Raw genomic sequence first — 26,037 nt, forward strand, 5'->3', positions numbered from 1 at the left:
CATTGTCCATATACTACGGGGACATGCATATTCTAGAATACCCGATGCGTTAGAATCGGGCCACAATCTAGTATAGAGATAAAGCCCCAATAATATAGAGATAAAGCCCCAATAATATAGAGATAAAGCCCCAATAATACAGACTTAAAGCCCCAATAATATAGAGATAAAGCCCCAATAATATAAATATAAAGCCCCAATAATATAGAGATAAAGCCCCAATAATATAAATATAAAGCCCCAATAATATAGACATAAAGCCCCAATAATAAAGAGATAAGGCCCCAATAATACAGACATAAAGCCCCAATAATATAGAGATAAAGCCCCAATAATATAGAGATAAAGCCCCAATAATATAAACATAAAGCCCCAATAATACACCCTTAAAGCCCCAATAATATAGAGATAAAGCCCCAATAATACAGACATATATACAGTACAGAGCAAAAGTTTGGACACGCCTTCTCATTGAAAGATTTTTTTGCATTTTCATGATTATGAAAATTGTACATTCACACTGAAGGAATCAAAACTATGAATTAACACATGTGGAATTATATACTTAACAAAAAGTGTGAATCAACTGAAATTATGTCTTATATTCTAGGTTCTTCAAAGTAGCCACGTTTTGCTTTGATGACTGCTTTGCACACTCTTGGCATTCTCTTGATGAGCTTCAAGAGGTAGTCACTGGAAATGGTTTTCACTTCACAGGTGTGCCCTGTCAGGTTTAATAAGTGGGATTTCTTGCCTTATAAATGGAGTTGGGACCATCAGTTGTATTGTGCAGAAGTCTGGTGGATACACAGCTGGTAGTCCTACTGAATAGACTGTTAGAATTTGTATTATAGCAAGAAAAAAGCAGCTAAGTAAAGAAAAACGAGTGGCCATCATTACTTTAAGAAATGAAGGTCAGTCAGTCCGAAAAATTGGCAAACTTTGAAACTGTCCCCAAGTGCAGTGGCAAAAACCATCAAGCGCTATAAAGAAACTGGCTCACATGAGGACCGCCCCAGGAAAGGAAGACCAAGAGTCACCTCTGCTCCTGAGGATAAGTTTATCCGAGTCACCAGCCTCAGAAATCGCAGGTTAACAGCAGCTCAGATTAGAGACCAGGTCAATCCCACACAGAGTTCTAGCAGCAGACACATCTCTACAACAACTGTTAAGATAACCATAAACACATATGACAGTAAAACATGGTATAATATGAATAGATCCACCATTAATTACCATGTAAACAACAGGACTCCTGCAGCCTATTATCAGTTACTACATAGAACGCCACAAAAAAGATGATCATAAGGCAATTTTCATATATCAAACACATAATTTTATTAAAGTACTACATGATTTAAAATCATGCTGCCAGATTTAGGGAGTGGAACAACAAATACATCCCCCACTGTTACCAATGTTGACGCACAGCGCCAAGTGACAGACAAATAACTCACATATCAAATATTTGGTGGGAAACTAACAATAACCGTAATAAATCAATCAATAAATAGTTTAATATTCCTCTTTCACCTTAGTATACAGGTATGGCAGCTCTAAGACGATGTATGCCCTTATACCAAATAATCCTGTATCATACCACCATTAATCAGCCCTATTCACTACCTATCATTCTCTATCTGCCAACCCAAACATTACTGGGCAAGCGGTCAGTAAGAGGAGACTTTGTGCAGCAGGCCTTCATGGTAAAATAGCTGCTAGGAAACCACTGCGAAGGACAGGCAACAAGCAGAAGAAACACAAGGAATGGACATTAGACCAGTGGAAATCTGTGCTTTGGTCTGATGAGTCCAAATTTGAGATCTTTGGTTACAACCACCGTGTCTTTGTGCGATGCAGAAAAGGTGAACGGATGGACTCTACATGCCTGGTTCCCAACGTGAAGCATGGAGGAGGAGGTGTGATGGTGTGGGGGTGCTTTGCTGGTGACACTGTTGGGGATTTATTCAAAATTGAAGGCATACTGAACCAGCATGGCTACCACAGCATCTTGCAGCGGCATGCTATTCCATCCGGTTTGCGTTTAGTTGGACCATCATTTATTTTTCAACAGGACAATGACCCCAAACACACCTCCAGGCTGTGTAAGGGCTATTTGACCAAGAAGGAGAGTGATGGGGTGCTTCGCCAGATGACCTGGCCTCCACAGTCACCAGACCTGAACCCAATCGAGATGGTTTGGGGTGAGCTGGACTGCAGAGTGAAGGCAAAGGGGCCAACAAGTGCTAAGCATCTCTGGGAACTGCTTCAAGATTGTTGGAAGACCATTTCCGGTGACTACCTCTTGAAGCTCATCAAGAGAATCATGATTCAAGGGTCATGATTAAGGGAGCTTAGTCTCCAGAAACACGTAGAGATTCTTACCCATATGGTTCGTGCTGAAGTCTGTATCCTCTATGCTTAAAGTTTGTGAATAAAGAAAACTCTTTTTTTACGGATTTGGTGGAGCTGGACATTCTCTTCCTTTTTTTGCACTTTATACGCCTGGACACAGTGGGTCCATGCTCCTGAAGTTTGGTTTATGCATCACGGGTGAGCTGGCTTATATTTCCTCATCAAGAGAATGCCAAGAGTGTGCAAAGCAGTCATCAAAGCAAAAGGTGGCTACTTTGAAGAACCTAGAATATAAGACATAATTTCAGTTGTTTCACACTTTTTTGTTAAGTATATAATTCCACATGTGTTAATTCATAGTTTTGATGCCTTCAGTGTGAATGTACAATTTTCATAGTCATGAAAATACAGAAAAATCTTTAAATGAGAAGGTGTGTCCAAACTTTTGCTCTGTACTGTACTTACCTTGTAATGTCTTCACATCCTGTTCTGTCTAGATGCGTCCGGATCCCAGAATTCCAAGCGGCGGACGTTCAGCGACCGCCATACACTCCCGTACTGCACTGCTCTCTCCCCCTCACTCTCTTCTTCCCCAGCAGGATAAATGTTTCTCCTCCTTCATGGAGCTGAAATTCAGATAGAGATCACAGAGTCTCTTGAAGTGAGTGTCCTTCACTGCTGAGTATTTGGTACAGTGTATCAGGAGGTAGGTCTCATCAGGGTCGGACTGGCCATGTTAACAGAATCCGTGTTCTCAAGACACCCATACTGTTAAGAGTTGTGATGGAGCACAAAGTCACTGACTCCGTCACTTACCCCAGCAGGCCACGGATATCATTAGAAATATTGATCATTTAGTAAATCTTGCTTTCCTCCATCCAGGGTAATATTAGTAATATATCCCATCTGGTGCTTGGGGACGGGGACAACATGGGCCTGTGTGATTTCAAATGTCAGCACCAGTCAGTACCTGGGTCTCATTTTCCAGGGCCTCCAGGTCACAGTGTGGGCACCGTCTGTCCTCCCTGGGCTTGTAACTCTGTCTGAGCTGGCCGGAGATGATGGACAGATTGTATGCACTGACTATGCCGGCTCAGGATCTGCCGGTCTGTTTCTCCCCATGTTGTACTGAATCGTGGCCGTCTATCTATTATCTATCTATCTATCTATCTATCTATCTATTACAAATCCAAAAATCAGAGGCAGCACACCATTGTAGATTAGGTTTTGAAGGTGTTCAAGTTTAATAGCCCATCATGGCAACGTTTCGGCCCGTGTAGAGCCTTTCTCAAGCTATCTATCTATTATCTATCTATCTATCTATCTATTATCTATCTATCCTATCTATCTATCTATTATCTATCTATCTATCTATCCTATCTATCTATCTATCTATCTATCTATTATCTATCTATCCTATCTATCTATCTATCTATCTATCTATTATCTATCTATCTATTATCTATCTATCCTATCTATTATCTATCTATCTATCTATTATCTATCTATCTATCTATCCTATCTATCTATCTATTATCTATCTATCTATCCTATCTATCTATCTATCTATCTATTATCTATCTATCCTATCTATCTATCTATCTATCTATCTATTATCTATCTATCTATTATCTATCTATCCTATCTATCTATCTATCTATCTATCTATCTGTCTATTATCTATCTATCATATCTATCTATCTATCTATTATCTATCTATCCTATCTATCTATCTATTATCTATCTATCCTATCTATCTATCTATCTATCTATTATCTATCTATCCTATCTATCTATCTATCTATCTATTATCTATCTATTATCTATCTATCTATTATCTATCTATCTATCTATCTATTATCTATCTATCATCTATCTATCTATCTATCTATCATCTATCTATCTATCTATCTATTATCTATCTATTATCTATATATCTATTATCTATCTATCTATCTATCTATTATCTATCTATCATCTATCTATCTATCTATCATCTATCTATCTATCTATCTATCTATCTATCTATCTATCTATTATCTATCTATTATCTATATATCTATTATCTATCTATCTATTATCTATCATCTATCTATCTATCTATCTATCTATCTATCTATCTATCTATCTATCTATCTATTATCTATCATCTATCTATCTATCTATCTATCTATCTATCTATTATCTATCTATCCTATCTATCTATCTATCTATCTATCTATTACCTATCTATCCTATCTATCTATCTATCTATCTATTATCTATCTATTATCTATCTATCTATTATCTCTCTATCTATCTATCTATCTATCTATTATCTATCTATCATCTATCTATCTATCATCTATCTATCTATCTATCTATCTATCTATCTATCTATCTATCTATCTATCTATCTATTATCTATCATCTATCTATCTATCTATCTATCTATCTATCTATCTATTATCTATCTATCTATCTATCTATCTATCTATCTATCTATCTATCTATCTATCTATCTATTATCTATCTATCTATCATCTATCTATCATTTATCTATCTATTATCTATCTATCATAAGAACATAGGAGGACCACAGGAGTATATAGGGGGGGGGTTGCACTTCATCCAGGGACCCCTCCTGCATGGTAAGATCCGGATTTGGTTTATATCTGGAGGGATATTTGGCCACGTTGATCGGCATATGACTTTTTTATGTCCCTCCTGTGACATTGTTCACATCCCAGCCTCTACATGGTGCATAATAGTCCGGTCTGAAATAATGGAGCATGTGTTATGATACCCAGTACTAATATGGGTGGATCAGACGTTATTGCTTTATTGTGAGGCGGGTGGTGGTGGCCACGGATCTTCCATTGTCTATATCAATTCATTATAACTAGGCATTATTGCTATACTTTATACAGTAGATGAATTGATGTTATCTGGGGTTGGGTGTCCCTGGTTATTTCATTTGGTGTCTTTTAATGTGTAGTTTTTAATGTGTTTTTTCTGTAATAAACTTTGTACTTTCCTATATACTCCTGTGGTCCTCCTATGTTCTTAGTTTATTTGGAGTGGGTTATTATAAGGGCCTGGGCATTGTTCCTGGCCACCTAAATATTATGAGTCTGGGTTTTTGTGCAGTATCTATCTATCATCTATCATTTATCTAACTATCTATCTATTATCTATCTATTATCTATCTATCTATTATCTATCTATCTATCTATTATCTATCTATTATCTATCTATTATCTATATTCTATCTATCTATCTATTATCTATCTATCCCATATCTATCTATCTATCTATCTATCTATCTATCTATCTATCTATCTATCTATCTATCTATCTATTATCTATCTATCCCATATCTATTATCTATCTATCTATCTATCTATCTATCTATCTATCTATCTATCTATCTATCTATCTATCTATCTATCCCATATCTATCTATCTATCTATCTATCTATCTATCTATTATCTATCAATCATCTATCTATATATTATCTATCTATCTATTATATATCTATTATCTATCATTTATCATCTATCTATAATCTATCTATAATAGAGGAGGAGGTGGTGATGGCGAACTCAGTCGAGGGGTTCAAGAGAGGCCTGGATGTCTTCCTGGAGCAGAACAATATTGTATCATACAATTATTAGGTTCTGTAGAAGGACGTAGATCTGGGGATTTATTATGATGGAATATAGGCTGAACTGGATGGACAAATGTCTTTTTTCGGCCTTACTAACTATGTTACTATGTTACTATGTTATAATCTATCTATTATCTATCATCTATTATCTATTATCTATCTATTATCTATCTATCCATACGGTTTCCCCGGTTTCCTCCCACACTCCATAGACATACTGATAAGGAATGTAGATTGTGAGCCCCAATGGGGACAGTGATGATGATATCTGTAAAGTGGAATATGATGACGCTATATAAACAAAGCATAATACTAATGATAATTATCTCTGACTGTGATTATCGTTTGCCCCGTGTGTCCGGCCACCTCTTCAGGGTGGTATTTTTGCCCCTGTATGCCGGACTCGATCTGATCCATCTTTCTTCCTATGTTTCAGTCGTTGCTGTGAGAAGAAAAGCTGCGGTAACCGGAATGAGACCCCATCTGACCCGGTGATCATTGACAGGTAGGACATCTGGGCTGACATGGCAGACTGCTCATGTCCCTGTTATCACTGCCTCCTATCAGAGCTGGGGGTCTGTATCCTTGTGTGTAACAATGCCGCACTGTGGTGAGGTGACAGTATGGGGGTATTATATGCCGCCTGCCGGCCTGTCCATACAATCTGCTCTCCGGGGCCGCTGGGGCCATGTATTGTCTGTGCTGCTGACTGTACGGATGCTGCGCCGCATTGTGCTGCTTGTAGGGTGTCTTCTCCGCCTTGATAAATATTCTGCGGTCCTGTGAGACCTTTCGCTGCCCACAGCTCGCTCTACATTCCTAGGACCATCTGCTTCTCTCATCTGCAAAAGCCATTGCTTCAGCGGATATGGACAGCAGCATGGAGTAAGCACATTGCACACAGGGCGTAACACGCCACACAACAGGCCCTGGAGCCGAGCCGGCCGGGCATGGAGTAAATTGGGCAGCGCCCTTATATCCATGCTCCGCTTCATATAGCTATGCCCCACTTCATATACTGTATCTATGCCCATCTTCATAAATATTTTTTTAATTAAATTAAAACTTTTCATTTGGCGCCTACAGCTCCTATGCAGACTGTTGTGTCTCCATGGTAACAGACTACAAACAAACTCCATGTAGTCTGATCCTGCCCTCATATTTCATTTCATATCTCTGTTTGTCCTCTACTTCTGGGTAAAAGAAGTTCTCCAATCTTTGAAAAATATGGCTGAATTAGACCTTGTCTTGCAACTCTGTAAGTGTGGAAGTGGCCACGCATGCTCGGCCACCTCCACATTCATGGCAGCATAAGATGGGGCTCGGTACTTCAGCTAGGTGCCGGTAGATATGGCATAAACGTAAGAGATGAGAATACCCCCTTTAATCTGACACATCTGAGATTGCAGGTTCAGACTACACAGAGTGTGTTTGTAGTCTGTTACCATGGATACACATAGGTCATCATAGAAGCTGTAGACACAAAAAAAGTAGAACTTATTTTAATGATGACCTAGTGGATATGTGCTTTATTTTTTAATATTATGTTAAATTTAGGCTTCCTGCTCCCATCAAATGGGGTCGTGTTGTCAACCTCACTTGGCTGCAACTATGAGGTGAATGTCTCACGAAAAATCTAGTGCAGATGACTCTTATTATAGAGGCAAACCCAGATTTTTGGTGAGGGGGGAATCTCACTTTTAGGAGCCTTTGCAATCTATACTTTGCCTTCAAACGGGAGAAAACCTCACCAAAAAAATTGCACCATATTTTTTTTTATGAGAAACAGCTTTGTTCATAGGTTGTGTCTGATATTACACAAGGGTAATAGAGGCTGATCTGCAATACTAAATGCTGGCTAATAGCAAGAGTGGCACTGTTTTTGGTAAAAATGAATAGTCATAACATTAAAAAGTCCTTAATATCAGCTCATCATGTCCCAGAATAGTTGCTATAGACAATCCCAGATGCACTGCATATGCTCAGACCCACAAGTCACCATACACATCCCCAGATACAAGGCGCACACTCAGACCCACAAAGTCTCCATACACATCCCCAGATACAAGGCGCACACTCAGACCCACAACTCGCCATACACAACCCCAGATACATGACGCACACTCAGACACACAAGTCTCCATGCACAACCCCAGACACAAGACACACACTCAGACCCACAAAGTCTCCATACACATCCCCAGATACAAGGCGCACACTCAGACCCACAAGTCTCCATACACAACCCCAGATACACGACACACACTCAGACCCACAAGTCACCATACACATCCCCAGATACACGGCGCATGCTCAGACCCACAACTCGCCATACACAACCCCAGATACATGACGCACACTCAGACACACAAGTCTCCATACACAACCCCAGATACATGACGCACGCTCAGACCCACATGTCGCCATACACAACCCCAGATATATGGTGCATGCTCAGACCCACAAGTCTCCATGCAAAACCCCAGATACACGGCGCACGCTCAGACCCACAAGTCAAAAAATGATAAAGGTTGCACCATTATTTACCTATTATTTGTATTTGTACAGACCCACAAGTCTCCATACACAACCCCAGATATATCATGCACTCTCAATTCCACAAGTCGCCATACATAACCCCAGAGACACTGCGCACGCTCAGACCCCCAAGTCGCCATACACATCCCCAGATACACGACGCACGCTCAGACCCACAAGTTGCCATACACATCCCCAGATACACGACGCACGCTCAGACCCACAAGTCATCACACAACCCCAGATATATGGCGCACGCTCAGACCCACAAGTTGCCATACACAACCCCAGATACAAGGTGTACATTCAGGCCCACAAGTTGCCATACACAACCTCAGATGCAAAGTGTACATTCAGACCCACAAGTTGCCATACACAACCCCAGATACAAGTTGTACATTCAGACCCACAAGTTGCCATACATAACCCCAGATACATGGCACATAATCAGATCCACAAGTCGAAATCACAAACCCAGATACACAGCGCACAATCAGACCCACAAGTCGCCATACACAACCCCAGATACACGGCGCTTGCTCAGATCCACAAGTCTCCATACACAACCCCAGATACACGGCTCTTGTTCAGACCCACAAGTCTCCATACACAACCCCAGATACATGGCTCTTGCTCAAACCCACAAGTCGCCATACACAACCCCAGATACACAGCTCTTGCTCAGACCCACAAATCTCCATACACAACCCCAGATACACGGCTCTTGCTCAGACCCACAAGTCTCCATACACAACCCCAGATACACAGCTCTTGCTCAGACCCACAAGTCTCCATACACAACCCCAGATACACAGCTCTTGCTCAGACCCACAAATCTCCATACACAACCCCAGATACACGGCTCTTGCTCAGACCCACAAGTCTCCATACACAACCCCAGATACACAGCTCTTGCTCAGACCCACAAGTCTCCATACACAACCCCAGATACACAGCTCTTGTTCAGACCCACAAGTCGCCATACACAACCCCAGATACACGGCTCTTGCTCAGACCCACAAGTCTCCATACACAACCCCAGATACACAGCTCTTGCTCAGACCCACAAGTCTCCATACACAACCCCAGATACACAGCTCTTGTTCAGACCCACAAGTCTCCATACACAACCCCAGATACACAGCTCTTGCTCAGATCCACAAGTCTCCATACACAACCCCAGATACACAGCTCTTGCTCAGACCCACAAGTCGCCATACACAACCCCAGATACACGGCTCTTGCTCAGACCCACAAGTCACCATACACAACCCCAGATACATGGTGCACACTCAGACCCACATAAGAAATAATGTCTTCATGCTCACCACGTACAGGGCTCTATTCATTACCATACATTAATATGGCGCAGGCTTCATCATGCCTCTTCACATGGGCTGCGTGTGCGCGGAGTATAGATAATATACTCCCTTGTTACTCCATGTTCCTTGCCGGTAATTACAGCTTAAGAATCGGATGTGAATTTTGCTTTACTATAGGCTTCTAGTCTCATGCGTGTTATCGCTCAGGGCTATTACTATGGAGTGAGCAAGCCCTCCCTTGCTGTAAACTGGGCTTGTACATTCCCTAGGCGGCTAGTGAGTCTGTACTAGGAAGATGCTTCGTCTCTGGCTGGGATTTGTGTTCTGTCAAGAGCATACCAGTGCGGATGTCAGCATTTATAGCTCTGATTTTCATCTTGGTAAAACTATCTTAACCCCCCCCCCCAGTATTTATTATTATTATTTATTGTTATAGCGCCATTTATTCCATAGCGCTTTACATGTAAGGAGGGGTATACATGATAAAAACAAGTACAATAATCTTAATCAATACAAGTCACGACTGGTACAGGAGGATAGAAGGCTGTGCCCGAGAGGGCTCACAATATACAAGGGATGGGTGAGGATACAGAAGGTGAGGGTAGAGCTGGTTGTGCAGTCTTCCTTCATTTTCCCTAGATTGTAAGTTCTTAACGTCACTCTTCATGCTTATTGATGTATGGGTGAACTAGTCATGGTTGCCGATGAAGGGAAGAATAATTGATCATTTGATCTACTTGTGATTCTGATGATTGAAAGTTTGGGACAGCATTATTGCCAAACTGCATATGTGCATTGTTGCAAGCAGAGGCAGCTTTGTGTCTGCAGTCGGAACACTAGACTGCAAGTGTTGTGTTCTTTGCCTAAGAAACCGGTCACTTCTGATAGGCTACGGAGATGGCCAGTTTCCTAAGCCATGAGTAGTAAACAATAGAATTAAGGATCCTTCCATTCTCAAGATTTTGTTAGAAGTTACTTGCTTGCTTTATAAAACTTTGCAATTTTATCCAGTTTAGAAGATGAACGAACCCCTTTATTCTGTGCATGGTAATTGTGAGTTGTGGTATCAATTTATGACATTTTATGCTGTTTTTATGCTGTGCATTGTATACTGGTTTATGTTGTGTGACTTTTGGAATTCTATATGTGTCACGTGGTGGAAAAAAGTACTCATATTGAGGCAGCTTCAAGACTGATATCTATGCTCAAGAGCCACAAAATTATGGGCCAAAATGAAGATCCTACCATCCATACAAATCAAGAGATTCCCCTAGTAAGGGAGCACAGGTCTGGTAATATTACCACTATTAGGTCTTATACACGGAACTTCATGGAATTGTGTGTCACGATAGGATTTGGTACCACGTCACGGGCCAAAATGGGGTTATGTGAATGGGTCTTACTGTGTCCAAATACCATCATATTTTTGGTAACATTTTGGTTCTCCCATTTGCCCCATACACAGGGTAAGACATTCCTGGAGACAGCTTATCTTCCATGAGAACATAGGATTGGGCATGTTGAAATAAAACATTCATGGATCCTGCTTTCTCCTGACATTATCTATTGGGGTGAGAGTTGAGAGATACATTAGACGGTTGTTTTGTCCCACTGAAATTCATGGGTTTGGTGGTCTAATGTGTATGACGGCCTTTAGTTCTGGAGGTCCATAGTGTATTGTTTTTAATTTTGTCAACAGATGCATTATGCATCCTTCGCAGCTGAACTCTGTGGCCTTCAGATGCTTCTCTCTTATTTTAAGGCTGTTTGGTTGTGCTCCTGTGATAATTAGGAGTTAGTATCAGATTTCTGCACCATTCACTTTGGTTTAGTGTTCATCTTACTAGGACATTTCCCACAGTACTAGAACATTTTCCCCCACAGTACTAGGACATTTTCCCCCACAATACTAGGACATTTGCCCCCACAGTACTAGAACATTTTCCCCCACTGTACTAGGACATTTCCCCCCACAATACTAGGACATTTCCCCCACAATACTAGGACATTTTCCCCACAATACTAGGACATTTTCCCCACAATACTAGGACATTTTCCCCACAATACTAGGACATTTGCCCCCACAGTACTAGAACATTTTCTCCGACAGTACTAGGACATTTTCCCCCACAATACTAGGACATTTGCCCCCACAGTACTAGAACATTTTCCCCCACAGCACTATGTCATTTTCCCCCACAGTACTAGAACATTTTCCCCCACAGCACTAGGACATTTTCCCCCACAATACTAGGACATTTTCCCCCAGAATACTAAGACATTTTCCCCACAATACTAGGACATTTGCCCCCACAGTACTAGAACATTTTCCCCCACAATACTAGGACATTTGCCCCCACAGTACTAGAACATTTTCTCCCACAGTACTAGGACATTTTCCCCCACAATACTAAGACATTTTCCCCACAATACTAGGACATTTGCCCCCACAGTACTAGAACATTTTCCCCCACAATACTAGGACATTTGTCCCCACAGTACTAGAACATTTTCCCCCACAGTACTAAGACATTTTTCCCCACAATACTAGGACATTTCCCCCCACAGTACTAGAACATTTTCCCCCACAGTACTAGGACATTTTCCCCCACAATACTAGGACATTTTCCCCCACAGTACTAGGACATTTTCCCCCACAATACTAGGACATTTTCCCCCACAGCACTAGGACATTTTCCCCCACAGTACTAGGACATTTGCCCCCACAGTACTAGGAAATTTTCCACCACAGTACTAGGACATTTTCCCCCACAATACTAGGACATTTGCCCCCACAGTACTAGGACATTTTCTCCCACAATACTAGGACATTTTCTCCCACAGTAATAGGAAATTTTCCCCCACAGTACTAGGACATTTTCCCCCACAATACTAGGACATTTTCCCCCACAGTACTAGGACATTTTCCCCCACAATACTAGGACATTTCCCCCCACAGTACTAGGACATTTCCCACCACAGTACTAAGACATTTTTCCCCACAATACTAGGACATTTTCCCCCACAGTACTAGAACATTTTCCCCCACAGTACTAGGACATTTTCCCCCACAATACTAGGACATTTTCCCCCACAGTACTAGGACATTTTCCACCACAATACTAGGACATTTTCCCCCCACAGCACTAGGACATTTTCCCCCACAGTACTAGGATATTTGCCCCCACAGTACTTGGAAATTTTCCACCACAGTACTAGGACATTTTCCCCCACAATACTAGGACATTTGCCCCCACAGTACTAGGACATTTTCTCCCACAATACTAGGACATTTTCTCCCACATTACTAGGAATTTTTCCCCCACAGTACTAGGACATTTTCCCCCACAATACTAGGACATTTTCCCCCACAGTACTAGGACATTTTCCCCCACAATACTAGGACATTTTCCCCCACAGTACTAGGACATTTCCCCCCACAGTACTAAGACATTTTTCCCCACAATACTAGGACATTTTCCCCACAATACTAGGACATTTGCCTCCACAGTACTAGAACATTTTCCCCCACAATACTAGGACATTTGCCCCCACAGTACTAGAACATTTTCTCCCACAGTACTAGGACATTTTCCCCCACAATACTAAGACATTTTCCCCACAATACTAGGACATTTGCCCCCACAGTACTAGAACATTTTCCTCCACAATACTAGGACATTTGTCCCCACAGTACTAGAACATTTTCCCCCACAGTACTAGGACATTTTTCCCCACAATACTAGGATATTTTCCCCCACAGTACTAGAACATTTTCCCCCACAGTACTAGGACATTTTCCCCCACAATACTAGTACATTTTCCCCCACAGTACTAGAACATTTTCCCCCACAGTACTAGGACATTTTCCCCCACAATACTAGGACATTTTCCCCCACAGTATTAGAACATTTTCCCCCACAGTACTAAGACATTTTCCCCACAATACTAGGACATTTTCCCCCACAGTACTAGAACATTTTCCCCCACAGTACTAGGACATTTTCCCCCACAGTGCTAGGACATTTTCCCCCACAATACTAGGACAATTTCCCCTACAGTACTAGAACATTTTCCCCCACAATACTAGGACATTTTCACACGGTACTAGGTCATTTTCTTCCACAATACTAGGACATTTTCGCCCACAGTACTAGAACATTTTCCCTGTAGTACTAGGTCATTTTCTCCCACAGTACTAGGACATTTTCGCCAGCGATACTAGGACATTGTCCCCCATGAAACCAGGACATTTTCCCACACAGTACTAGGACATTTTCCTCCATGATTCCAAGACATGTTTTCCACACGCTCCTTGGATGTTTTCTCCCACAGTACGTTTTCCTCCGTGGTATTAGGATGTCCCCCCCCCCCCCCGCTATATTTGGACAGTTTTGCCCACAGTTCTAGGACATTTTCCCACTCATTACTAGGACATTTTCCCCCAATGGTTCTAGGACAATTCTCACTGCGGTACTAGGATGTTTCCCCTTGTGGTACTAGGATATTTTCCCCTGCGGAACTGGGACATTTTCCACCAATATTTGGATGTTTTCACTGTGGTACTAGGATGTTTTCTTCCCTGCAGTATTAGGAAGTTTTTCCCGGTGATACTAGGACATTTTCCCCCATGGGGCTGGGACGTTTTCCCGCAGACTACTAGAACATTTCCCCCCGGTAATAGGACATTTTCCCAAACGGTACTAAAACATTTTCCTCTAGGATGTTTTCTTGTGTGGTACCAGGATGTTTCCCCCTTGATACTAGGATGTTTTCTTCCCCAGTACTAAGACATTTTCCCATAGGATATTTTCGCTTGCAGTACTAGGATGTTTTCTTCCACAGTACTAGGATATTTTCCCTTGCAGTACTAGGACGTTTTCCCCCGTGGTACTAGGACATTTTCCCTTGCAGTACTAGGACGTTTTCCCTCGTGGTACTAGGACATTTTCCGTTGTGGTACTAGGACATTTTTTCCTTGAGGTACTAGGACATTTTCCCCTGCAGTACTAGGACATTTTCCCCTGTGGTACTAGGATGTTTTCCCCCATGAAACTAGGGCATTTTCCCACACGGTACTAGGATGTTTCCCCCCACCGTACTAAGACTTTTTCTCCCCGCGGTGCTAGGACATTTTCCCCCATGGAACTAGGACTTTTCCCCCATGGTACTTGGATATTTTCCACCATGGCACTGGGCCATTTTTCACCACAGGATTAGGACATTTTCCCCAATGGTACTTGGATATTTACCCCCATGACACCAAGCCATTTTCCACCATGGGATTAGAAGGTTTTCCCCCATGAAACTAGGACCTTTCTCCCCTATGGTACTAGGACATTTTCCCCTTGGTACTAGGACATGTCTCCCCTGGTACTTGCACATTTTCCCCAGCGGTACTAAGATGTTTTCCCCACGGTGTTAGGATGTTTTCCTTCATGGTACTAGGAAGTTTTCCCCACAGTACTAGGACGTTTTCCCTCTGGTACTAGGACATTTTCCATATTGTACTGACACGTTTTCCCTGTGGTACTAGGACGTTTTCCCACATCGTTCTAAGACGCTTTCCCCATGGTACTAGGATGTTTTCCCCTGCAGTACTAGGACACTTCCCCCTATGGTTATAGGATGTTTCCCCATGGTTTGTGAAGTCTTAGTCAATGGACAGAATGTTGTATTTCGTTAGTTAATTTTGGCATTTCACTCAATGAATTTGTTCGTACTTTGTTTCAATTTTCTATGAAGTAAGACAATCAGGAGGAACATGTTCCAGAGCCATTCACACCACTCCCGGCACATCTGTAACTGATTTTGGAGGTGAAAGCCTTTAGTACAAGACAGTAATAGCTCAGAGGGAGACACCGAGAAAGGGCCATTATGTGTGTTTTCTTAAGAGAGTCATCCTAATTTACTATCCCTTACTAATGCACTACACGTGCTGAGCGGCCGCAAACACACATTTACCCTGAGCAAACAGTAATCCAATGAGCACAATGTGATGTCCGCCATCATATTGGTGCAATGCTGAGGTTGTATGCAACATCCAATGACGTCCTGGCCGCAGATTATCAGGACTGAATCACCCTGCGCTGGGTTATGTATAATATCTAGTGATCACCTGACTGTAGATTATTAGAACCAGAGTATTACATCCAGTGATCTCCTGACTGTAGATTATCAGGACAGGATGTCACAGTGGTGGATTATGTATAATATCTAGTGATCTCCTGACTCTAGATTATCAGGACTGGATCACACAGCACTGGATTATATCTAGTATCCAGTGATCTCCTGACTGTAGATTATCTGGACAGGATTTCATAATCAGGGCCGGTGTTAAGGGCAGGCAGACCAGGCAGCTGCCTAGCGCCCACGACCCTCCAAGGGCCCCAAGCCAGTGGCAAGCTGCTTATAGCGGCGCACCACTCGGCCGCTATGGGGTCCATGAGTAAGAGGGGCTGACGTCTCCCTCCCCCTCGCATTGCGCATTCAACTTATCTGCATCATAGATGCCGATACAGTTGAAAGCAGTGATGGAGGAGACAGAGTCAGATGATGCTCCCTCTCGTATCACTCCCCCTCTGCCTCAGCTTGTTCTAGCAGTGGAGCTGATGAGACGCTCTGCAGAAGCCAGAGCAGTGGGGGAATGAGGAGAGGTAAGAATTGTGCATGTGTGTGCATTATAATTTGGGGGGAGGAGATGCACTACTCTGTGTGTGTGGGTTGCAGTATACTGTGTGTGGGGCTGCATTATACCGTGTGTGGGGGCTGCATTATACTGCGTGGGGGGACTGCACTATATTGTGTATGTGTGTGGGGGCTGCATTATATTGTGTGGGGGGACTGCACTATACTGTGTGTGGGGCTGCATTATACTGTGTGTGGGGGACTGCACTATACTGTGTGTGTGGAGCTGCATTATACTGTGTTTGTGTGTGGGGGCTGCATTATACTGTGTGTTGGGGGCTGTATTACACTGTGTGTGTGGGGCTGCATTTTACTGTGTATGTGTGTGGGGAACTGTACTATACTGTGTATGTGTGTGGGGCTGCATTATACTGTGTGTGGGGCTGCACTATACTGTGTGTGGGGCTGCATTATACTGTGTATGTGTGTGGGGGACTTTACTATACTGTGTATGTGTGTGGGGCTGCATTATACTGTGTGTGGTGGCTGCACTATACTGTGTGTATGGGGCTGCATTATACTGTGTATGTGTGTGGGGGCTGCATTATACTGTGTGGGGGGACTGTACTATACTGTGTATGTGTGTGGGGGCTGCATTATATTGTGTGCGGGGACTGTACTATACTATGTATGTGTGTGGGGGCTGCATTATATTGTGTGGGGGGACTGAACTATACTGTGTGTGGGGCTGCATTATACTGTGTGTGTCGGGCTGCATTATACTGTGTATGTGTGTGGGGGCTGCATTATACTGTGTGTGGGGACTGCACTATACTGTCTATGTGTGTGGAGGCTGCATTATACTGTGGGGGGCTGCACTATACTGTGTATGTGTGTGGGGACCGCATTATACTGTGGGGGCTGCCCTAAACTGTGTGTTGGGGCTGCATTATACTCTGAGAGGGAGCTGCATTATTCTCTATAAGGGACCATGATCAGCTCATTATACTATATGGGACCTGCATTATACTGTATTGAGTACTATCTGTACCCATAATTGTTCCTCAGCTGGTGTAAAGAGGCTGGGAAATAAGCGTTGAACGACTTAATAGTAATCTTTATCTTTATATAGCGCAGCACTTTACAGATATTATCATCGCTGTCCCCAATGGGGCTCACAATCTAAATTCCCTATCAGTATGTCTTTGGAATGTGGGAGGAAACCGGGAAACCCACACAAACACAGGGAGAACATACAAACTCCTTGCAGATGTTGTCCTTCGTGGGATTTGAACCCAGGACCCCAGCGCTGCAAGCTATCCACTGAGCCACCGTGCTGCCCACCTTCAATATTGGCGATCACACTTGTTTAATGGACTGAACTCAGCGCATGTAAATACAACCGAAAGGTTTCTGTGTGATGGTGCAATATGTGAGCATTTGAGACCCCAATTTAAACTTTTGCCCAGGGCCCCACTTTGCCTAAAACCGGCCCTGCTCATAGTGCTGGATTATATCTAAAATCCAGTGATCTCCTGATTGAAGATTATCAGGACTGGATCATACATGGCTGGATCAAAAATAATAACAAGTGATCTTCTGACTTTAAATTATCAAAATAGGATCACACAGTGTAGGATTATGTGTAACATCCACTGATCTCTTGACTGTAGATTACCAGGAGCGCATCACACAGTTCGCTGGATTATATGTAATAAGTAGTTATCTCCTGACTATAGACTATCAGGACCAGATCACACATTGATGGATTATATGTAACATCCAGTGATCTTCTGACTGTGGATTATCAGGACGGGATCACAGAGATTACGTATATAAACCAGTGATCTGCTGACTGTGGATTATCAGGACCGGATCACACAGATTACGTATAACATCCAGTGATCTCCTGACTGTGGATTATCAGGACCGGATCAGACAGATTACGTATAATATCCAGTGATCTTCTGACTATGGATTATCAGGACCGAATCACACAGTTTACGCATCTAAACCAGTGATCTTCTGGCTGTGGATTATCCAGTGATCTCCTGACTGTAGATTACCAGCACCGGATCAGGCAGATTATGTATGTCATCCAGTGATCTTCTGACTATGGATTATCTAGACCGAATCACACTGATTACACATGTAAACCAGTGATCTTCTGGCTGTGGATTATCCAGTGATCTCCTGACTGTGGACTATCAGGACCGGATCAGACAGATTACGTATGTCATCCAGTGATCTCCAGACTGTGGATTATCAGGACCAGATCACATAGATTCTGTATAGCATTCAGTGATCTCCTGACTGTGGATTATCAGGACCGGATCAGACAGATTACACATGTCATCCAGTGATCTCCTGACTGTGGATTATCAGGACCAGATCACATAGATTCTGTATAGCATTCAGTGATCTCCTGACTGTGGATTATCAGGACCGGATCAGACAGATTACACATGTCATCCAGTGATCTCCTGACTGTGGATTATCAGGACCAGATCACATAGATTCTGTATAGCATTCAGTGATCTCCTGACTGTGGATTATCAGGACCGGATCAGACAGATTACACATGTCATCCAGTGATCTCCTGACTGTGGATTATCAGGACCAGATCACATAGATTCTGTATAGCGTACAGTGATTTCCTGACTGTGTATTATCAGGACCGGATCACCCAGATTACATATACCATCCAGTGATCTCCTGACTGTAGTTTACTTCGATGACTGGATCTGTAGTATATATAAGTAGAATAACGTGTGTACTTTGTAGCCGGCGGTTTTATACCGTCAGCTGTGCAGTAATAACGGCAGATATCAATCACGGCGCGGTGCGGCGGCGCAGGTACAGCTGGTAATTACCTGCTCCATACGTATCGCACTGGATTAGTAGTGTGAATTATTTCAGTGTTAACCTTTACACGGCCAATAACAAATTAACAGCCATTATCTGTGTTGACAATAGGCTGTAAATCTTTCCTTCCCTTGTAGAGGGGGACGCAGGCGACCGTTCCCTGGAAACTGCCAGATGGAATATAGTTCATTCATTGGGGGGAGAAGCAGCAAAGACTGAATCCCATAGACACTAATGGGGAGGGAAATATGCAGAAGGGAGATGGGGCCCTATAACAAAGATGTAAGGGAACCATTACAGCGTCTGGATTGCCACTTAGGTCAGAATAGCATGGTGATTGTTTTTTTTTCCTTCTGTACCCTTTTCTTGACCTTTCTATTTCTATCTTTTCTTGACTTTTCTATTCTTATTTTGAAAAACAGCGCCACTCATGTCCACAGGTTGTACTTGGTATTGCAGCTCAACCCTATTCAGTATGTCTATGAATTTGAACTGCAATACCGGATACAACCTGTGGACACGTGTGGCGCTGTTTCTGAAGGAAAACAGCCATGTTCTTCTAATTCTGTCTAACAAGGACACATTGTGGTAGCTAGACCCCATAACCGAGGTTTCTATTTTACTACATGGTTGTGATGGAATAAAGCCAAAAAACGGCATCAAAGGCATAAATTATGCATGGTAGATAACAGATCACAGATATTCTGGACTGTTGGACATACGGAAATTTTGATGGATCAGATTTTCTGCCATCTTTTTTTACAGAAACAGCGCGGCTCTAGTCCGTTGGTTGTGTTTGGTAATCCAGTTGAAATCTATTCAAGTCAATAGGAGTTATCTGCAATACCAGACACAACCAATGGACAAGAGGGGCGCTGTTTTTGGCAAGAAAACAACTGACGCTAATTTTGTGTCTTAATTCAATTGATGCGCCACACTTTGCTTCACTTAAAGGGAATCTTTCAGTAGGATGAACCATAATAAGCCGCCTATATGGGCATGTAGGTCAGAGAAAGCTGAATAAAATGATACCTTAATATCTACGATCCGATGTCTTATTCCAGAGAAATCCACTTTTTTTCTTAATACGTAAATCAGCTGTTAAGGTTTGTGCGCCACCCACAGACCTGCACAGCTCATTTACATATTACGAAAAATGTCGATTTCTCTGGAATAAGACATCGGATCGCAGATATCAAGGTATCATTTTATTCACTGTCCAATGGTTATCATGCCTATATAGACGGCTTACGAGGGTTGATACTACTGACAGATACCCTTTAAGTAGTGAATTGGGATTGAGCTGCGATACCAAACACAGCCAAAAGTGGCGCTGTTTCTGGTAAGAAAAAAAGCAGACCATTTTTCTCCCATTCGCTCTCTGACCCTGAATGTGTATAATAGGGTCGTCTGTACATCTAAAGTCAATAATAATATCTTATTGGGTAATGGCTATCTATGCGATTGTCGCATGGCTTCATGTGTTCCTATAAATCTTTTTATATATTAATATATATAACATTGAGAGAAAATCCCAGGAATTATACGATCCTGAGAAGGTTAATATCTCTGCTGCTTCTCTCTTTAATACCTCTGTTTGCTTATGAAGCCTCAGCATATGTTACGAGCCAGAAAAGCTTCAGCGCGGACGGCTGGGGAGTAATTGCGGGTTCAGCGAGCGAGCCTGTAGCTTTATTGGGCAGGCAGGAGACCGGAGCTGGGAGAAGGCAGCAGTGTAATAATAGATCAGGTTCACATTTGATGGGAGCCTACTTACTAATGAGGCACAGAGGATCTCCGGTATTACCCATCACCGCACGCACGCCCGCCCCTGGTGCCGCAATATACCAGCAGAACACATGGGGATCACCTCATTACACCACCGAACACACAGGCATCCCATTAGAAGACACTGGTCTGCAATCTGGGGCTCTCCAGCTGTTGTAAAACTACTACTCCCAGCATGTCCACTGTCCAAGGAACCCAGCACTTTCAGACTAAAATCTGATCAAGCTAATGTGCGAGATTAGAAAAACATAACGTCTTTTTTCAAGAAATAGCGCCACTGTTGTCAATAGGCTATGTCTGGTATCACACCTTAGCCACCAGAGCAGCGCTGCCATGTTTTTTACAATCTTTTGTGTCTTCCAGAAAAAACAACAGTGCCGTTCTTCTGGTGCAGCAACTCAGCTCTATTCACTTGAATGGAACTGAGCTGGAATACCAGCCTTGGCCAATACACAAGAGTGTCACTGTTTCAGGAAGAATCAACTTTTTGTAAAAAAATTTTTATTTTGCTTAAATGCGTCAGTCTATTCATCAGATATCAAAGTTATACCCTATCCATCAGATAGGGGCTAACTTCCCTATCACTGGGGGTCCAACTGCTGGGACCCTCACCAATCTAGAGTACCCAGGCTCCAAAGAGCCTGTGAGAATGGAGAGGTGGTTAAGCATGTGCATTGCCGTTCTATTCAATTTTAATGAAACCTCAGGAGAGAGCTGAGCGCTGCCCCCGGCTGGTCTTCGGCAACCCCCTATGAATGATAGCAGCGGAAGTGCTCATGATCGACTTCCGCTCAATTGAAGAGCCATGGTTCTCGGGATCAGTGGGGGTCAAAGCGGTTGGACTCCCAGTAATAGGGAAGTTATCCCCCATCTCGTGGACAGGAGCTATCTTTCAAATTTGAGAGTTCTCCTTCAAAGGGGTTGTCCAGTGAAAACAAATTATCAACTATCCTAGGGATAGGTGATAATTTGGTGATCGATGGGGTCTGAATGCTGGATCCCTACACTGATCGGCAACATGTTAGTTCGTTGAGTTGTCCTAGTAAAAATTTGTGTTAAGGAAGGTATAGCTATCTCAGACATCTACACTGTAAGCCATAAACGTCTGGTTCACGCAGGTCCCAACTTCAGGATCTCATCTACCTCGAGAACGGGGCCTCGACTTACATAATTGGGAATGAACGGGTTGCCGACCATACATTGCTACCTCCATTGATATTTCGGGAAGTTCCAAAAGCTCCGAACTCCCATAAATGTAAATGGAGAAAGCATTCCCGGTGGCGCAAGATAGGGACCAATTCCCATAAGATATGGATCTCATCAGTGGGACCTTCATCCACCAATTATTTTTTCTTTTACCATGCTGATTTTTTCTTGATTAGTTTCATGGTCTCTTGTAGATAATTCCAGGCTCCTGTAGGATGGACATAGTGTAACTCTTGAGTTGTCGTTCGGTAAGGACCTCTAAGGCCTTGGTATATTTTTGTTTGAGAAGTGGGAGGGTTGAAGGTATCATCTAGCTATTGAGGTGTTGGAGGTTGACTGAAGGGTGTAGAGCTATGAAGAATCTAAATGTGGTGGTCTTGACGCTGACCTTGTTGACCTGGTTCTTTGTTGGCCGGTCCCATGGGTGGCCGAAGTAGAGGTTCGGGGAGGTGTTTAACTTGATGTTTATGATCTGTGTTTCCAAGGGCTGTGAGAATCATTGAGTGGAGGTCACTCTGTGGAAATAAATGAAATACCTGGAATATTGTGCAGATCGGACCCTTGTAGGCAAATTAGTTTTAAAGAACCTAAAAATTAAATCTTGTTATAACACCTATATTGAGTTTCATGGTTTTGCAGACACTTAGATAACCAAAACTTACTATGATAAGTGGTTTTAATGTAATTAACATTTACTAAAAAATATTTGTACAAAATTGAATTTTTCTTTAGAGAATTTATGTGCATGGATTTGTGTGTTTTTTTTCTTAATTCACAGTATTTTAAAATTTTATTTTGCAGGACATAAATTTCATAAATTTTTCTTTAGTCCAAAAAATCCAATGTGAAAGATTGTACAAAAATCATAACATTTATTTTTTATAAAACAATTTAAAATATAATTGTGGTAATAATTATGAGTATTTTTTATTTATTTTTAATTATTAATTTTTTTTTCCTTTTTAACCCATAAAATAATGCAACATTTAATTGATGGATGACTTATTTTTAATTGATCTGTATTTAAGGAAAAAATGTGTCCTAATTTCAGTAAAATTACATTTCAGTATCCAAATTAAAATTCTTGCTTCATTTTTAAGTATATTTCCAAATTTTACCCTAATTTTCATGTTTCATTTGTGTCCAATTTTCATTTTAATATCTTTGATAGGAGCTTACAGATAAAATAAAACCCTAAAATAAAAAAAAACTAGAAGTAAAAACTTAATAAAGGGATGTCTCACGAGAAAGTGATATTTGATATTTGAAAGGTTCGTGTGTCTTACATGTAGTTGTTCTACCAAATTTAGGTAAAAAAACTTATAGACATGAACCCCCTCATGCCTAGTCTTGTAAATTTAACATTTCTAAGTGATTTTTGAGAATTTCGAAATGGCAGAAACATCTGTTGTATTTTATGAACAGACATATATATGATTCAACTTGATCCGTTGCCAAAATATTTTTTGTGCTAAAATTTGCTGATTCAAATCTCTGTGTTCACCCCCATGAAGTCAACAAGTTGATACATAATCAACTACAACCCTAGTCTACCCATAAAAAAGGTTCTGTAAAATCAGAACTTCTTTACCCAGTCTGCAAATTAGTGGACAGAAATAAAAATATATGTGTGTGCCACTTCGTCTGAGTCCGCAATTTTTTCGATAATTTTTAGACTGTTGGATGGACGGAAACTCCATGATCTAATGACTAATCTTTTGTCAATGGTCAGAGATCCCCAATGTTGTGATCCCACTTTTAAACCTGTATTAGTCTCCTTGTATTACCCATATAGTTTTTTTTTTAGAAAAAATTTGGGGCAATTTAGTTTCTTTCACCGTTAATTTTACAGTCAAAAAATTATCCCCCTCATGCCAAGTCTTGCAATTTCAACATTTCTAGGTGATTTTTGTGAATTTTGAAATGACGGAAGCATCGACTATATTTTATGAACCGGCGTATTAAAGATTCAACTTGATTCCTTGACAAAAAATTTTTACGAAAATTTGCAGATTCAAATCCCTGCTTTTGACCCCGTAAAGTCAACAACTTGATACCTTATCACCTACAGCCCCCTTCCAAAGGATAAGTACACCCCCAAAAAAGAGGTTCTACAAATCAGGACATCTATACCCAATCTACAAATTAGACATATAGAAATATATATGTTTACGTCTTCGGTTGAGTGTAAAATTTTTGCAAATTTTTGCATCGTTGGATGGAAGGAAATTTCATTATCTAATGAATAATAATCTTTTGTTTTCTCAATGGTCAGGGACTCCATTGTTGTGAGACCACTTTTAGTCCTTTTATTACACATATAATTTTTTAGATAAATTTGGGGTAATTTATTTTCTTTCGCAGTATCTGCATCATGTGTTTTGTCTTCATTCTTGGCAGTACGGGTAATGCATAGCAAGGAGATGGCGTGCGTGTAACGTATAGCGTGGGCTTAGAGATGGGAGTATATTAGAGCAGTGTGCGGGGCGATAAGTGCAGGGGGAACGTTGTTAGCTGTGGAAAGTAGTCTCCGCACGTCCTGCGGGGATCTCTCCGTTTTGACCTGCTGACCTCGGCTCTGCTGAGTGTGGTAAATGGGGAATCCCAATGGACCTCAAAATAAGCAAAGAACTTCCCAGAAAGCTACACGGAGTAACCCTCGCACTCCCAGGCTGCAGTTTGTGATCATGTATGCCCACTTAAAGGGAAAGTAGAAGGCTGGTAAATTATATTGGTTGTCAGGACCCTAAAAGTGATGTAGAGAAGCTGATTTTTTTATTTTATTTTTAATATGATGAGCCAAATGGAATAGTTATATCTGATATATTACCTTCAGTTCTTTATGTCTTTTTTTGCAATTAAAGGTGGCCGAACCTGCCAATTTACATGAGAACTGCTGCCATCTGAGGTGTCCTGTTCCCCCTGACATCCTCATATATATGCGTTTTTGGCTTGGCAGATCGTACATGTGTTCTCATAGGGGAGAGGGGAATAAGCTGCCGGCGGACACTTCTGTTTGATTATAGAGAGAACAAAGGATCGGGCATATTGACATCCAATATGCCTGATACTTCATTCTCACTAACAGCAGCATATTTCCCTCGCCCCACTGACAACACATCGACTAAGCTGAGAGCGCAGGTCCATGAGATAGTCGGGAAGAATAACGCGCAGGTCCATGAGATAGTCGGGAAGAATAACGCGCAGGTCCACGAGATAGTCGGGAAGAATAACGGTTTGCCGAACGTGACATGCTGTTATATATTAGAGATGAGTAAATCGATTTGACATAACCTCAGGCATGAATGCACAATCTCCCCCAGAGTGCCTTACAGCTATCACATCACATGGCATAGCGCAGCCAATCAGGAGGGATTTTCATAGCCTGTATAAAAGCAAAGGCAGGGGAATGCAGCTGCTACTTTGTAGAAACTCTGGATAGGGAGAGGACATCATAGCTCACAGTTTTCCGTACAGATAGGGGTAGAAATTTCTAAAACACTGAATAAACATTATAAATAGTGTGTGCGACAGTACAGCATTGAAGAACAGCTATTGTAAAAAAAAATACCTGTTGCCACCTTACACAAAACAAAAGATTGTATCATCCAAAGAAGGCTCACATGACAACAGGCACAAATACGCAGGCTCCCCTATAGTAACTTGGAGCCTTCACATCACATGGT

General features: G+C 41.8%; 1 protein-coding gene across 2 annotated transcripts in view; it reads left to right on the forward strand.

Annotated features, from left to right (window-relative positions):
- The window catches only part of EBF2 (EBF transcription factor 2), a 136,033-nt gene that overhangs the window by 43,441 nt on the left and 66,555 nt on the right, over positions 1-26,037 (forward strand). For both annotated transcript variants that reach the window (XM_069767019.1, XM_069767021.1), the window contains exon 6: positions 6,442-6,510. In XM_069767019.1, the coding sequence (XP_069623120.1) occupies positions 6,442-6,510 (69 nt within the window). The remainder of the gene's footprint in view (positions 1-6,441; positions 6,511-26,037) is intronic.

This window comes from Ranitomeya imitator, chromosome 4 (genome assembly GCF_032444005.1).
Source record: "Ranitomeya imitator isolate aRanImi1 chromosome 4, aRanImi1.pri, whole genome shotgun sequence".
Classification (NCBI taxonomy): Eukaryota; Metazoa; Chordata; class Amphibia; order Anura; family Dendrobatidae; genus Ranitomeya; species Ranitomeya imitator.